The sequence below is a fragment of the Triplophysa rosa genome, linkage group LG1 (genome assembly GCF_024868665.1).
Source record: "Triplophysa rosa linkage group LG1, Trosa_1v2, whole genome shotgun sequence".
Classification (NCBI taxonomy): domain Eukaryota; kingdom Metazoa; phylum Chordata; class Actinopteri; order Cypriniformes; family Nemacheilidae; genus Triplophysa; species Triplophysa rosa.
Window position 1 is genome coordinate 12408013 of NC_079890.1, and position 17203 is coordinate 12425215.

General features: G+C 39.1%; 2 protein-coding genes across 3 annotated transcripts in view; both read right to left on the reverse strand.

Annotated features, from left to right (window-relative positions):
• LOC130552366 (E3 ubiquitin-protein ligase TRIM39-like) overlaps nt 1-16112 on the reverse strand; it is an 80965-nt gene extending 64853 nt beyond the window's left edge. Inside the window, exons 1-5 of the mRNA XM_057330599.1 lie at nt 14886-16112; nt 14469-14556; nt 13930-14178; nt 13573-13818; nt 13219-13461 (exon numbers count right to left, since the gene is read on the reverse strand). Coding sequence (XP_057186582.1) covers nt 13219-13461; nt 13573-13818; nt 13930-14178; nt 14469-14556; nt 14886-14900 — 841 coding nt within the window. The 5' untranslated portion in view covers nt 14901-16112. The remainder of the gene's footprint in view (nt 1-13218; nt 13462-13572; nt 13819-13929; nt 14179-14468; nt 14557-14885) is intronic.
• A 17-nt stretch (nt 16113-16129) lies between these two features.
• The window catches only part of LOC130552374 (E3 ubiquitin-protein ligase TRIM39-like), a 4093-nt gene continuing 3019 nt past the window's right edge, over nt 16130-17203 (reverse strand). The window contains exons 7-8 of one of the 2 annotated variants that reach the window (XM_057330615.1): nt 16827-17140; nt 16130-16313 (exon numbers count right to left, since the gene is read on the reverse strand). In XM_057330615.1, the coding sequence (XP_057186598.1) occupies nt 16281-16313; nt 16827-17140 (347 nt within the window). In that variant the 3' untranslated portion in view covers nt 16130-16280. Of the gene's footprint in view, nt 16314-16366; nt 17141-17203 lie in introns of those variants that run through there. The other variant, XM_057330607.1, reaches the window with a different exon arrangement.

A 17203-nucleotide genomic window follows, 5' to 3' on the forward strand; every position in this document is an offset into this window, starting at 1 on the left:
CATACAGCACGGCGCACAGGAAATCACGTCAATTCTGGGGCCCTGTTGACGCGCCTAGTTAGATGTCAGTTCAGTCTCCTTTTATACCCGTGGAACATACCATTTCCAAACCAATAAATAGACTGGTTGATCACATCACCACACTTACTTAATATTAACAAGATGCGCCACTGCCGTTACAATGAATGGCGAGGAATGCAATGCTCAATATGGCCGCTCTAGCAAAGGAAATCCCACATTCCAGTAAAACGAGCCAATCGTCAATCGATAAAGACTGACGATTCTCTGGGGCGAGGCTCTTGTGAGACGCTTGCCAGCCTAGTAGATGAGTAGATGAGGCCCAGTAGATGAGGCGACCTCAAAAAAGTTTTTTTTTTCGCAAATCAAGCTTAGCAAACCAAAGTCATGATACAGTTCATGTTTAATTATTGATCGAAAATATGCTGTTTAATCGTGATTTTTGCCAGTGATTTTATAAATATCTGCCTTCCCCCATTCAAGTAGATAGGACTTACATAAAAGGACTTTGGTGTTATTTATATTAGAAGAAACATTTGCACAATAAAATCTTCCCCCAGCTGGATTAGAAGTTCCTCTGTTTAAATCTTTGCCGATTACAAATCTCAAAACATTCTTTTTATTTCTGCAGACTTCATTTCAGATGGTTGTGTAATGTGCATACATTTGAGTTTACCTCATACTGCTACAGGCCACATATGTTTCCGAGAAGTGCCTTGTATTGAGCTTCCTATATCACTAGACACGATGTGACTGCGTATGTGCTTGCACGTAGGGCCAAACACACCAATACACTTGCACAAATGTTTACACGGATGTTAAATGTAAATGGTAGTGCATTGCAACTGTGGCTTTAATTTAATACTAAAGAACCGTGTGTGTGAGAGATACTAAACTAGCACCACAGAGTTGAGACAATCCCTCTGGTGCCTGAGGTTTCACTTATACTTCATGTGTGTGTACCACCCAACTGAATGACATCACGATAACTTGAATGAGTCTTTTAATAATGAAAAATATAGATTTCATATTTCAGGTTCCTTTGTAAATGGAAGACCGGTCGTGGTGCCATATCTCAAGTCACCTGTTATGATCTCTCCTTTCACTCCTCCTGTTACCCTGTTGATTGTAGTTTTACATGTATTTTTTAAACTCGCATCTGCTTGAATGGTGATTGTAATAGAAAGTGGTGAGTAGTTGTTATCTTAGATGAACTGGTGATAGTAAGATGAATTTTACTGTATATATTTGCTGAACCAGCTGGAAATCCACAAAGATTAAAATGATTTGCACTTTTAAGCTTTTCTTGTGTGATTTTTATGTCAGTTTAATTATTCCTTGTCTACTAGTTTATTAAATTTGCAAGTTTCAAAAGTCCTAAACTAGTTTTAAACTTTTTTAAAGTGAAAAGATGTGTATGCTCTTTAAATAGTTTAAAAACTAAATAAGATTTAACACAGGTTTATATGCCATGGTAAGTAGGTGACATTTCCTCCTAAGGTTAAAATGGAAGCCAGGTGTCATTAATACTCCTGAAACCATATGGAGTGAATGTGCTATTTGCACTTCAAAGCTTGCATTGTCAATGATGAGTTTCTTTACTGAGGAGGGAGTACATGATCATTCACAGGAGAAATACCACAATGAAAACTGAAGAGAGAGCTGAAGCATATTTGATCGTGTTACATGACTCGCCATCTCATGATACAGGATAGAAAGGCGATTCTGTGCTGGTAAGAAATCTGTAAAAGTAAAAATCTGTGTGTTTAAATGTGACAAAAGTAAATGGTTAATGTCACAGATTTAATTTACTAATGCATTTGTTCAAAAGTTATTTCTTAACATGGTTAATGCACAATGAACTGACATGAACAGTAAGAAAATAGCAATGAAAGCAGGAAAACTAAAGCTCATTGCTAGTCTATGTTAGCTAATGCATTTGCTGGATTAAATGGAACCTTTTGTAACGTTATCACAATATTCTTTACGAATAATGAAGACTTTGTTATGAAGATGTTATTACATATTAATTACACTACTAATATAGTGTAATTTTGTTTAAAGTATTTTGTAAACATTTCTGGCAAATAATAAGTGCATTAATATATATTTTTCTTTCTGTTATTTTGATGGTCTACTACTAGATGATGGCTTTCCTGCATTGTGTTTGTATTGGCATATTACTGTTGCCATGGTTTCCCTCTTGGGGGAAGTGTATCTTTGACAATGTTCAAACATCAATTAAAGTTGTATCCTCACTGAAACGACACGACTTGGCTCATCGGTCTTCGGGTGAAACTGCACTCAGCTATCAAAAGCCTCAGCGATCTAAAAGAGATAGAGATGAGGAATCACTTGATCTACAACCAATCAGGATCAAGACGTGGATTCCAAAAGAAAACCCTGCCCTCTCAGACTGGGAAAGTAAGAGATTAATGGCAGCAGTTCGTGAAGCTGTGAGCAAAGTATCCAGTTTACTGTCAGGTGTGTGATTTCTTAAATACATACTCAATGCAAAGCAATCTTTGTTTGCAAGTTCTATTATTTGTTGGTAGTGAGAAGAGTTCCAGACAGACTGCTGCTGAACAGAGACATGAACAAATACTGCAAATTCATTTGGAGAAACAGCAGCACTCTTAACTTTATGAAGTATGTTCCAGATGTTTTTCTCTTATTGCCCGAGTCCTTTAAATTATCTTCTTTTAAAATACTCTGCTCTACATTTCAAACCTGTTTATGTGACAGGTCATATCTTCTGTAAATAATTCTTTACTTCTTTTACCTGAATTCCAAATTTGCTTTAAAATGTCCATCTGTATCAATCTCCACAGATGCGGCCGTGCCAATGAGAACTACAGATCTGAGAGTTGTCTCGATGTGACTGTAAGTCTAAAAACAAACACACACTTTACATCAAAAATGACTCATGGTGTTTTCATATTCCAGGCCTGCCTGCTTTTGATTGACAGATAACAGATGAGCACTTGGATGGCTGTTTTGTTTATCCACATCCTGATCATCCAATCCCAAGAGTGCTGAGGCCAGAGGGGGTGGGAGTTCCTGACACAGACTTTCTGCTTTATGTATTTACTCACAACACTGATAAATGTCGAGCTGAGGTAGAGACCTTACTTTTCCCTTCTTGTCATGCATTAGATAGTCAGTTATACACATTGGAATGCTGTTATTGTTTCTGTTTGTGTCGCACCTTTGTCTCTCTCAGTCTAGTGTACTGGCCTATGCCGCTCACTGCCAGACAGACTCTTGGGGACGACCTCTAGCTGGGGTCATGGTCATCTGTAGAGAACAACTCAGTGTGGAAAGATACACACACGGTCACGTTGTGCAGGTGACAGTATGTGAGAGTGTATCAGAGAGATGCTAAGAATGACTATTATAGTTTTTAGGAAGTAAGAAATACCAAGATGGATAGTTCACCCAAAACTGAAACTTCCATCATCTTCCATATGGACACAAATTCACTGAGACATTTCTTGAAATATGTTCTTTGTACAGAAGAAAGAGTCTAAAAATTAGAGCCATGAAAGAGTCATAAACTGTTGGGTTATTTAGCGTTGGGTCAAAAAATGGACAAACCAGCATTTTGGGTTAAAACAACCCAGCATATGTTAATTAATAACCCAACGGTTGAGTTTGTTCATTTTTGACCCAATGTTGGGTTGAAATAACATTTTAAAATTAACACAATAAAATTGTAATTGTAGATGAACTATCCCTTTAACTCTTTTTCATTGTTGTTGCTGTACAGACTGTCCTGCATGAGTTATTCCATGTGTTGGGTTTCAGTAAAGAGCTCTACAGTAGGTGGAGGGATTGTTCCTTCTCCTCTCAGAGTCAGTAACACTACTTTTCTTTTGTCTTATAGTGTAAACATAATTGTGTGAGAAATCGTATCAATATGTTGTTGTGATGTATTGTTCCAGAATGAGTATTATTGTATATTATTGTAGCCCTATTATGATACCAGTGTCAGAAATTAACTTTTGCAATAAGAGTGAGTTTTTAAATTGATCATCTTTAATCATTTTTAATTTTCATTAATGATCTCCATCTTGTTTTTGTTTGCATTTTGGCTTGGATGAGTCTTGGTTAATCACTGATCTTGCATTGTACATTACTGTGTGATTTGTTATTAAGCTGGTGTTGACTGTTGGTTTCATGGCCATGTGACCAGCACAGATGAGACGGGGCAGGTTAGACTTTATTCACCCACTGTGATCAGCACAATGCAGAAACACCTCAATGCTACACAGACTGACCTTGGAGCTCTATTAGAGAACAAGGTACCTCAAGAAGACAAGCATCTCTCCAAACACTAGCACGGAAATTCACAAATCGTGTATAAGATATTAAAATCCAGACCCCCCTGTCTCTTTTGAACTCTTTCTTGATTTCAGGATGCTGGTTCTGATGGTGTCTCATCACACTGGGAGGCCCGTGTGCTGCAGGGCTCCATAATGACAGCTTCATTGGCAGAGCCATCTCTGGTTCGGATTGATCCGGTCACACTCGCTGCTCTTCAGGATACAGGCTGGTATTCAGTCAACCTCAGCCGAGCTCAGAGTCTGGTGTGGGGAGAGGGTAAGATTTCCAACGATTTGTTGAGGTTGGAGTCAAGCCTCTCCATTTGAAGGGATAGTTCACCCAAAAATGAAAATTCTGTCATAATTTACTCACCTTCGAATTGTTCCAAATTTGTATAAATTTCTTTGTTCTGATGAACACAGAGAAAGATATTTGCAAGAATGCTTATAACCAAACAGATCTCGCCCCCATTGACTACCATATAGTAGGAAAAAATACAATGGTGGTCAAAAGTGCCCCAGAACTGTTTGCAGTCCTTCATTCTTCAAAATGACTTCTTTTGTATTCAACAGAGCAGAAAAAAATGATAAAGTATTTTTTCCTACTATGGTAGTCAATGGAGGACGAGATCTGTTTGGTTATAATCATTCTTCCAAATATCTTTCTCTGTGTTCATCAGAACAAAGAAATTTATACAGATATGGAACAACTCATAGGTGAGTAAATGATGACAGAATTTTCATTTTTGGGTGAACTATCCCTTTAATGTTACTCAGCAGTGGTGTATTTTTTAGGTGAAGGTCACCGGTTTGGGTCCGTCTTTACCTGTCACAATTCCTCAACCTTTTTTTGCACAGGCAGGTAATGAAATGATTTCTCTGAATGTCACTTTAAACAAGGAAGACATTTATTTAAAAATAAATTCTACTAATATGTCGTACATTGTTTTATTCAAACATCTTGTGGCGGGTTCAACTTCTTTTCTATAGCGAATTGGGATGTCATTATCTTCACCTCCACAAGGGGGAGTGTCTCACTGATCAATACTTGGATGGCTGCTATGTTTTTAAACCCCTGGCGAATGCTGTGAGTCTTTGGTTTTGTTTGGAGCTCGTCTTTATATTTCATTGCTTTCTGTATTTTGTTGTATCTCTCATGATTAGTATGTAATTGTTCTTTATTAGAGTGAATGTTGGATAGAGGAGAATGGGAGAAGCAGTGAATTGGATAAATGCAGCGGTGAGATCTTTGGATCTGACAGCCGGTGTTTTATATCCAACCTCACCAGAAAGGTGCTGCACATTATTTATGTACATAATAATGTTTGTCCGTGTCAAGTTTTCAGGTATTGGGACTATACTAGTAACTACTATTATTTATGTTTTTATAGAGTCATTCATCCGCTGGTCTGCCAGTAGTGGGTTATTGTTACAGACATAAGTGCACCGGAATAAACAGGTATCAAATTCAGGTGATGGATTCTGATTGGTTGGACTGTCCAGCAGGAAAGAGCATCAAGGTTTGTCAGTTTCTCACAAGTACTAATATTTACTGAGCAGAATGACTTTCTTGGCCATGCTGCATTTATCTCATAAATGTATTTCTTTACAGGTACCCGGATATCAGGGTTTAATTTTCTGCCCAAACAAGAGATTATGTCAATATTCTGATTTAGCTCCTCCCACCTTCAGACAGAAATCATGTGGCACATGCGGAGAAAGGTTGGTGTTCTTTTTTTTGCTCTAAAGTATATAAATATATTCATCACAAAATGTCAGCGGTTATATAAATAGGAATGGTTTGCGTTTAAAAATGTGTTAGATTTTATGTAAATTGCCTCCATATCAATAAGGATTATATATTGTGTCCAATTTAGAGATCATGACAAGAAAGAGGCCACTTCTCACTGCAGATTGACCTTTGACCTCACCTCTCTGTCCACTGTGGCAGTGGTTACAGCAGAGATCCTCATGCCGGTAGTTTTGTGCCTCAGCGTTGCATTTACTCTACTGCCTGCTGCAATGTTTATCTACTGGAAATGTTCATCAGCCAGAGTCAGAGTACATGCTGCTGTTCAGGCTCCCTACAGGCTGCAGTTAGTAACCACATAATGCATCTGGCAAAATTGCTGATTAACCCCAATATAAAAAATATACACATTTATATATGGATAGGATACACATACATATACACAAGCCTAGTTTGAAATGTTTTGTGGTTGTACTGTATCATTGCTGCTGCATTTGGATCACTTTGTCATGTTTGTGAATTTGAGTTTAATCACATTGTAGAATTAGATGTCTATAAACTAAGTTCGACAAAAGAATAAAAAATAATCAAATGATGTATGTGTATTTAGCTGCCTCATCAAGTTCTAGTCTGAATTTGCATATTCATAATTAGAATATTGCACGCAATTATACAAGGACAGTGATAATGTTCACATTACCTGAATGCTGCTGCACCCCCTTTAGAACTTTAGAGATTTTTCCATTAATGGGTTTTCTTGTTTGATGGCTATAAAACATTGTGGCAAGGGGGGCGTGGTTCAGCGAGGTCCGCAGCGGGAGAGGAAATGGTCCGGGTTCAGGTCCAGGCCTCCCCGCCACCCGGGCGGCAGGAAATGGGGCAGCGGTCTGGCGTGGGGAGAGCGGAGCAGCCGGGGAATAGGTGGCTCCATGCATCGGGGTTCCGAGTCGTCCGGGCGCCGCTCCCATCTCCTCGGCCGGTCCCGATCCAGGCCCGCCTCGTCCTCCTCGACCTTTCGGTGGTCCAGGTGGGCGAGTCCGGGGAGCCGGAACCGGTCTGGTCGGTGGTGGTAGAGAGAGAGAGGCCGCTGGTAAGGGCTCGCCGACCCCGTGGCACGCGACCATATGATCCTCCGCCAGCTGGATGGCTGAGTTCAGCGACGTCGGCCGGTGGCACTGGACGCACCCCGCCGTCTTCCGGGGTAGGCAAGTTGTAAATTGCTCCAGTACCACCCGGTCGATGATCTTCTCTACGTCGCCTCCCTCAGCCATCTGCGGCACGAGTCCCGGAGCTGTTAAGCTAGAATGAAGGGCCGGCCGGTTTCTTCGAGCCCCAGCGACCGGAATCGCTGGCGATGCTCCTCGGGGCTCCGGCCGACCCTCTGCAGGATGGCTCTCTGCAGCTCGTCATAGACCAGGAGATTCTGGGGGAGGCAGTTGTTGGGCCGCCACCTGTGCTTCTCCCGATAATAGCGGTAGCAGTCTCATGGCCCACTGGTCCCTCGGCCAGCTGCTGGTCTCTGCGGCCCTCTCGTAGAGATCCAGGAAAGCTTCCGGTTCGTCTTGTGGACCCATCTTTGTGAGCAACAGGTGGGTGGAAGGCGCCAATGCGGCGCGGGCCCCCGCCTGAATCTCCCGGTCCATCCAGCTCCGGAACGTCTCGCGGTCCTCTTGCTGTGCTTGGAGGATGGCCTGGAATCGACCCTCCTGGTCATTCCGCAGCTGCAGCAAGGCTTGATGTTGTTCCCGGTGGAGGACCGTGAGCGATGAAATCATGTCCGCAAATGGCGTTGCCGGCGGAGTCTGCATACTGGCCACGGCTTCCCTTCTTCCTTCCGTATCCCGGGTTTCGGCACCACTGTAATACGTTCACAAGAGTCAGAAGAGGTCGGGGTCGGGTTGACTACTGCTGGAAGTTTTCTTTATTTCCACACTTCTCTCCATAAGACGTTGCGCCACACGCACTTTAATATATAAACACAAAATAACAAGCAGTCTCGCTACTTGAAGATTCTCGCACTCCTCTCGGCTTCAGTCTCTCCAGCTCCAGTAGTAGTCGTGGGTCTCTCTCTCCTCGGCTTCTGCTTCCACGCTGGCTTTATACATCCCCACGCAAATTACTAGAATGGAACACAGGGTGTTTGTCATTCGCACTCGCCCCATTTACTCACCGCTCGTCTCCCAGCTCTCTCTCCCGCTGCAGACCTCGCTGAACCACGCCCCCCTTGCCACAAACATATTTACAGCTGTAGCAATATATTTTTATGTGTAAAATACCCGTTTCTTTCAGTCTCATTTAGAGTCTCCTGCAGTTTAGCCAGAGCGAGCTTTCCATTCATGTTTGATGAGTGTTAAAACTGATCTGAGTGCAGTTTCTGGTGTTTAAAGGGCTGCACAGGGATGGGTAAATCAACAGCAGGTGAAAGGAAAACCAGGGAAGAGCAGTGAAGAGCTCATCAGTTTGCTTTCTCTTTCTTTGTGTTCCTCTAAAAAAGATAAATGAAAATGCATATTCATGTTTGTCGTGTTCTATAAACCACCACATCTAGAAAGCTTCAACGTCATAATATTGTAGAATTCTGGACTTACTTTTCTGATTTATATGAGTGTCTGATCTCTTGAATCTTCCTGGTTTACTCTGGATCATCTTTTGTTGCTTTAATTGTGTGCTCTTTAGCTGATTCTTGATTCAGGGTGGAATACAAAGTGTGTCAAATCGATCTGGGTCCTAAATGTTGTCCTAAATGACAACACACTATAAAAACAGTTAGTGATAAATCTTTCATTGTTGAAATAACTGTTCTACCCAATCGATAGCGTGGAGTACATTGAGAGGTTTTTGCTATATGAATCACACAGGTGACAAGGCAGTGGTCCGTAATATCATTGCTCTGGGGCAGGATTTCTATGTTATAAATGTCGAGACAATATGACAGAATTAAATCTAAAGTATGACGGTTGTGTGTAGGTCCAGTCACATTTAGTTTAGTGTTGAGAATGTCTATAAAAGAGAGTATCTTTTTGATTATCAATGTGGATGTTAAAGTCACCAACGATTAAGACTCTGTCTACCGTAAGGAATAGAAAATTTTCATTTAACAATCCACAATATTTTAAAATAAACAGATCTAAACTTATTTTGTAAAAAAACAACTTTTCCTAATACTGTTAATGTATATTACATATTAGGCAATTCCTGAACAATCAGAGAAAACTTGTTGGAATGATCAGATTTTTATTAACATTATGAAACATACTCATTATTAACCCATTTACCTAGAGTTTTCTTACCCAACAAAATACTCATGCATACATTTAAGATTTAGTGTTAGGTTCAGGGCTGATACCTTTCCATTACATAGAACTGTAAAATCTTCCTTTATCTCTTTTCTTCTATTTCACACAATACAGTTATACATTTACGGAGAGGTTCTGCTTCAAGCATTTACACGAGAAACAATCTCAAAACTAATTTATCTGCCAGTTGCATTCCTGAATTAAAAAAAGTTTTAAATTGGTAATGATATGAGTGAGAAAACCTGAATAATGATGCTTACACAAAATTTACCTGTTGCAATAATGTATCATATTGCTTTTTGTCCACTATTTATTGTATGTATTTTTGACCAATAACAGTTTTAATATGCCTAATATTCTAGATTAATGCAAAACCTGGACCTGGATTTTTATTTTGTTTTATTGTTTGATACAGGAATAATTTTAAGATTCACACTTATAGGCATCCACAAAAAAACTTTTTTTTCTCATTTACTCTTATTACTTCATTTAAGTATCTAAAATTAGCTGCATGTTATTTTAAAACTGCCATACAGCCACAAAACTCTTTTTTTGTTACAATAATGAGGAATATGAAAATATTAACAACATTATTTTAAAATGTTAAAAATGACACAATTCACTTAAAAGCATTATGATATGAATAGTCTACGTGGTATGGAGATTAACTGTATTACACATATTAGATATTTATCTAAAATAGATGTCACATCATCTTCCTGTTAGATATAGGTATTTTTAATAAAGTCTTTAAACACAATATACTCTAAATAATCTAAAGTGGTTATAGGCCTATGGTTAAAATGATGATTATACTTTGTATATTAATAAATGATTATTTGGTTTTGTGGGCAAGCAAAAAAACAATCAGTTGAATACAGAGGACAGTTGAGATCCAAGATAATGAAAGATATAGTGGCAGTATAACTGTGGTTTTCACCCAGTGCTCAGGAAGTGCTTTCTGGAAGATAAGCAGCAATAATGTCAGGTGATTTTAATTTATCCATAGGAAATATACGGATATCAAATAAATCAGTATCAGCTTACCAGCATCAGACAGGCCTAGACAAGAAAAAAATAATTTGAATGTGAAAAAATGCTCATGCTCAGTTCAAATACAGTTCTGACAAACAGATTGACAGATCACTTTCTTCACAGCGTTATCACAAAAACATCCACACGCATGCACAAAAAGCCACCTCCTTCAAACATGAGATTACAGTGTTGAGTGAATGCTCTCCACACGTTACGCAAATAATTTTGCTTCAAAACCCGCTATATACCACACTCTGCCAGGTCTGAAATGTCTGGTATTGCTGAAAGTAAATGTTCATTTATTTCCATTAGTGGGTGATGCATCTGAACTCTTCCTATTTACCTTCTGGGTTTTTCTTGAACAGATGTACAATTGCTTTAAGTACAACATTGAACTTCAGATCAGGTCTCTGGATGAAAGATGGACATCTGTACTCCTGGCTGTGTTCCCAGCATACCGTCAGGCAGGTCTTACAGAGGTTGTGTCCATATGGAGTAGTGACTGGATCATTGAACACATCCAGGCAGACAGAAAACTGAAGATGTTCATGCATAGCTGGTGCCTCACAGGAAGCCATAACTGGAAAAAATGTGAAAAAACACTTTTAACACAAAGACGTTCATTAAGTCATCAACAACTTTAATACTCAACAGATCAGTTGTTTCATGCTATTTGATACAACCCATTAATCTTGCATTATGATATTTTGTACGTTATGATAATATGAATGTATACGTTTACAAACCACATGATATGAAATAATATATTCATATTTGTTAATAATTAAATGTCTTGGTGGTTAAACAACTAAACAATAATGCAAAGTTTTTATATTTGGATAAATGCTTGATTGACAACAAAAACGTACGTGGAGGTATATCAATACTTTCTCTTCTACTCTTTCTTCCTGTTGTTGGTGGTGCTGGTAAACATTCAGCCATTTTTTCCTCCACTCCCTTTATAAAAAGTAGAAATCAGTAGAACCACTGACAAATGACATGACCAAGTTTATTTTTATTATGGTGAAAAGCATCAAAAAAATCTATCACAGCTCTTGATATCACATTCAGGTCGACATTAATGGAATACCAGTGTAACACCATTAACATGACAGTAAAGTAAAACATTTTGAAATGGATGCTTCACGTACATTACCAGCTGAGCTCGTAAAACAGCTTAGACGTTTATATTAGTTACAAGTCAGTGCTGTTATGATACAGTAAATGTACAAAATGTCAAGCCCTGACATCTCTCAACAGAGTGATTTAGATCAGTGAAGATAGTTTACATAAGTTTATCCAAAGCTGTTAGACTTACTTTGCTCGGTTCGACTGAGTGTTTGATTTCTTTTATTTTCTTCATGGTGTCCTGGATGATGTGCTGTACACGTGTGTGGGTCTGTGATGCGAGGAATAGAGATGCTTTATTTCTTTCCATATGCTTTATGGTTGCTTACAATGTTGTTGGCTTTCAAAAATACCATTCTTACCTTCATCTCTGCACTGTCTACAGGAAGAGTGTTATGAGTTCTGTGATCTCCCTCAGTGCAGAACAGATACACACTTGTCTGGAAATCTTTAGAGAACAGCTCCAGGTTTCTCTTATGTTTCTCATTGTCAGCTCTTCCTCTACAGATCAGCTCCAGGATAGCCTCGTGTTTCTTGCATATATTGCGATTTATATTCTCTGAAAGCTCAATCATTATGACTTGCTTTATATCATGAAGTCCAGGTTTAGCCTCAGAGCTCTGACACCTACAGATTTCAGACTGAGGCCAATACTGCACCATCTCCCTAAGATCAAGCATCCCACTGATGTTTTCTTTACAGCAAGGACAATCGCAATCCTGACTGATTTCCAACAGACAGGTCTTAAAGTTGTGCCCATAAGCACATGCAGTAAGTGGATTATTGAATAGATCTGGGCCAACACAGCACTGAAGGTCTTTAATCAGGATATCACTAGAGGAAGCCATGACTGGAGAAAGAGAAAATACTGTGAAAAAACCTAAATAATACATGAACATATTTTTTATTTAACTTTTTATCAAATATATATTTGAAATATCCTTTTAAGTCAAGGCTGACTGTAACGCAATGTGTCCATAATGGTTACTGTGAATTTATGAAAAGGACAAAGTTTTATCTCTATGTTACTGACTTACCAGAAGTTTTACCCAGTGTCTCTTCTTGGTCTTCCCTTTCTAGTGGTGGTGAGTATTCCATCATTACTTTTTCCCGCTTGTACCCTTAAAAAACACCACAAAACAATCATATCAAAATGTCCTTCTGAAAGAAACACACAGGCTAAATGCCTAGTACAACCTTTGTCTATTTGCGTGTTAAGTTGTGACATAAGGAATATTGTTTCTGGGACCAAGCCTCCAGTCATTTTAATGGAGGATATGTTTAAACAGCCATTTATAAGCACTGTTTCTTCATATCACACATGCAAGCGAAACGCTTATAAACTCACAGTGTACACTACAGTCTCCAGGCTCACGGAATCTCCGACATTAATATTGTAATAATTTGTAAAAAAAAAAAAGAATGATCGCAGTGTGCGTGTGTGATTTCATTATAGAGAAAAAGGATGGGATCGGAGGTTTTCAGCAGTTTATCATGTAATGAGTCTATATTAGCATTTTTTTTTATATTTTCATGATTGAGCGGTTGGTCCCGGAAACAGTATGTGACTTTCCATATATGTTGGTGTGTGACATCCGGCTTAATCAAACTAGCATCACGTATTTGCTAAAAGTTACATTATAGAATGCATTGAAAATGTACACACCTGAGTTTTTTTCAAAGACTTCTACAATCGCTTTAAGACCTGTGTTACACTTTAGATCAGGCCTTTTGTTGAATGTTTCTATACAAACTGGACAGGTGCAGTTCTGACTGATGTCCCAGCACTTTTTCAGGCAGGTCTTACAGAAGCTGTGTCCACATGGAGTTGTGACGGGATTGTCAAGCACATCCAGACAAATAGAGCACTGCAGCTCATCTGACAATGGCTCACCAGCAGTAGACAGGCCTAAAGACAAGAAAAAATCATATTTGAATATCAAAAGACAACACTAGTTAATTCAGTTACCGTTTCATGCTCAGTTCAAATACGGCAAAACATAATTATATACATGTATACCTTCTGGGTTTTTCTCAAACAGTTGTACAATCACTTTAAGTGCAACATTGAACTTCAGATCAGGTCTCTGGATGAAAGTTCCTTTACAATATGGACATCTGTACACCTGGCTGTGTTCCCAGCATGCCGTCAGGCAGGTCTTACAGAAGCTGTGTCCACATGGAGTTGTGACGGGATTGTCAAGCACATCCAGACAAATAGAGCACTGCAGCTCATCTGACAATGGCTCACCAGCAGTAGACAGGCCTAAAGACAAGAAAAAATCATATTTGAATATCAAAAGACAACACTAGTTAATTCAGTTACCGTTTCATGCTCAGTTCAAATACGGCAAAACATAATTATATACATGTATACCTTCTGGGTTTTTCTCAAACAGTTGTACAATCGCTTTAAGTGCAACATTGAACTTCAGATCAGGTCTCTGGATGAAAGTTCCTTTACAATATGGACATCTGTACTCCTGGCTGTGTTCCCAGCATGCCGTCAGGCAGGTCTTACAGAAGTTGTGTCCACATGGAGTAGTGACCGGATCATTGAACACATCCAGACAGACAGAACACTGAAGATGTTCACGCATATCTGGTGCCTCACAGTATGCCATAACTGGAAAAAAAGTCATTAAAAGTCATCAAAAACATTATGTAGTTCAAGTTTATTTCAGGAATATACTTCCAGTAATATCATGGCAGATACGATACGAGATGGTTTTTCTTTCCATATGATAAAAGCCATTAATCTTTCATTATGATACAGTATATAGCAAGTTATGATAAATGTACCATGAAATAAATTCCTATTTGCTAATAATTACATGCCTTGGTGGTTAAACAACTAAAACAATAATGCAAAGTTTTTGTCTCTGGATAAATGCTTGACTGACAACAAAAACTTACATTGAGGTAAATCAATACATTTTCTTCTATGCTTTCTTCCTGTTTTTGGAGGTGCTGGTAAACATTCAGCCATTTTCTCTTCCACTCCCTTTATAAAAAGTAGAAATCAGTAGAACCACTGACAAATTACATGACCAAGATTATTTTTTAAGGTGAAAAGCATCAAAAAATTCTATCACAGATCTTGATATTACATTCAGATCAACATAAAATGGAATACTAGTTAAACACCATTAACATGACAGTAATAAATAATGAAAGCACACACCAAAAGCACAAAATCTGTGCTTTCACCTACATGTACATAATTGTACATTACCTGATCAGCTGAACTTGCTAATGTACCTGCGGGTTAGTGCCTGCTTTTTGTGTAGCCTAAATGTGCATGAAAAAAGGCTATCCAATATTAGAAGTTACCTTTAGGACAACCATTCCAGTAACTTGAATCAGTTTCACTTTTACTTATTTAAAGACCATGGGTCCCACAAGGCCCCCTAGTGGCTTGGATCAAGCAATTTTGAGATATTTTGCTTTCTGGAGAAGCCATTAGATCTAGCAGTTCAGACTAATATACTTCAGTGGAGTGGATCAACACAATCCACTTACTGTATGTGCTTGTCTAATAAATTAGATCAGGAAACAATGTGTCTTTAGTGTTTAAGTCTATGTAGAAATAAGCACAGATTTTAGAACTAAACAACCTAACATTTTCTGACATATTTTTTAGTTGACCCAGACAGCAAGTACAATTTGGTCATGTATGTGTACAAGTTAGCTGGTTTAGACATGTTACTATCGGTGTAGTTTATTTAACTTTGTTTAATTTATTTAACTTAAGCTAAACTTGTTGTATAAAATGACTGAAACATGCTCTTGTTGAAAATAGTAGTTGTGTGAGGCAAGTGCTGCGATGGTTTAGCTTTGCTTATTGTAAAAAAATAAACATTGACTGGAAAAGTGGCTTCCTTTTTCCTTGAATGTCATAAATATCATGCCATTATCATTATAGTGGGCTGCGAGTTGCAATTAATATGTAATCATAATTGTTAATGCCAATTAAGTACATTAAAAACGTACACTGGCATATAAGGTATTTGTCTATTATACGCGAAATCTTAGACATATCTGAAAAAAACACCCGATTTTCTCTACAAAACAACTCCACGTGGACTCTTGAATGATTCTGAATGAATGAAGCATTTAAATTGCGCATTGCTGTGCACCCAAAGCTTTGCAATCATATGAGGGGGGTCTCTCCTCAAACCAGCATCCAGTATGCAGCATCCACCTGGATGATGTAACGGCAGCCACGGTGCCAGTGCGCTCACCACACACTAGCTATAGGTGGAGAGAGAGAGATGGGGATTATTAGGAGGCCATGATTGACAAGGACTAGAGGGAATCTGGCCAGGACACCAGGGTTACACCCCTACTCTTTACGAGAAGTGTAAGGGATTTTTAGTGACCACAGAGACTCAGGTCCTCGGTTTAACATCTCATCCGAAGGACGGTGCTTTTTTACAGTATAGTGTCCCCGTCCCTATGATGGGGCATTAGGACCCACACACACCACAGGGTAAGCCCCCCTGCTGGCCTCACTAACACCTCATCCAGCAGCAACCTATAGGTTGAGGCCTCCCATCCAGGTACTTACCACGCTGAACCCTGCTTCAGTGGGCAACCAGACTTGGGCTAAAGGGTGATATGGCTGCTGACTCTTGTGTTTCTAGAAGACATTATCATTCACATTTTAGCGGTACGTTAAGGCTCTTCCAGACTCTTTTCTCCTGGTCTCTCCTGGATTTGTTGATGTTAGGTGGTGTTGGTTTGCCATTGCCCTTTTTTCTTTAAGCATTTACATGGATGAAAACACACAAAGACAATGAAACACTTGACAATGAATAATTATTGGATTTATTACTTTTTACAAAGATAGGTTATAGACCTCAAGCGCATACTGTGGCGGTCCTAAAAACAGAGGTGAACCAATAGCATCAGCTTTGAAAACAAATAGTAGGCTACAGACACCAGATTAACATAGACATCACTGAAAATAGTGTTTATTTCCTATCTATACAGCAAATGACTTAAAACATATATTTTTCTGATTATCGTTGTATGCCTTTATATATTTTGACTGACAGATGATACTATTAATGGCATTGCATCTTCAACATTTTTACCAGGAAAGAAAAATGGATAGAGTTTCTCTGTGAAAGACTGACCAGTGAAAGAATAGATATGAGACCTGGACTCCACATCATAAAAGGACACCAGACCCTCCTCATAATCCACAAACACACCCACTGTCTGCGGCTCCACTTTTAGAGACAGAGAAAATGCAGGAGATGCACTTGCCTGATATTCATTGCCCTTCCACAGACCAATAGTCCAGTATCCATTCCTAGGACTCAGACTAATATTTCCTTTCCTGTTGATGGATTCCCTGGCCACTCCTAAATCCCAATCTGTTTTTCCCTTAACCTGAACCTCAAAATAAATCTTCCCTGAGCTGAATCCCTCTTTTCCTAAAACACTGGGACACAAATCAAACCTGTCAGGGTTGTTTGGAAGTTCATTAATAGTTCTACTGACATCCACTCTCACTTCTTTCAGATCTTCAGCGAGCACGAGACATGCATGAGCTGTATTAGCATCCAGAGTCACATCCACTGAGAGAGAGAGAGAGAGAGAGAGAGAGAGAGAGAGAGAGAGAGAGAGAGAGAGAGAGAGAG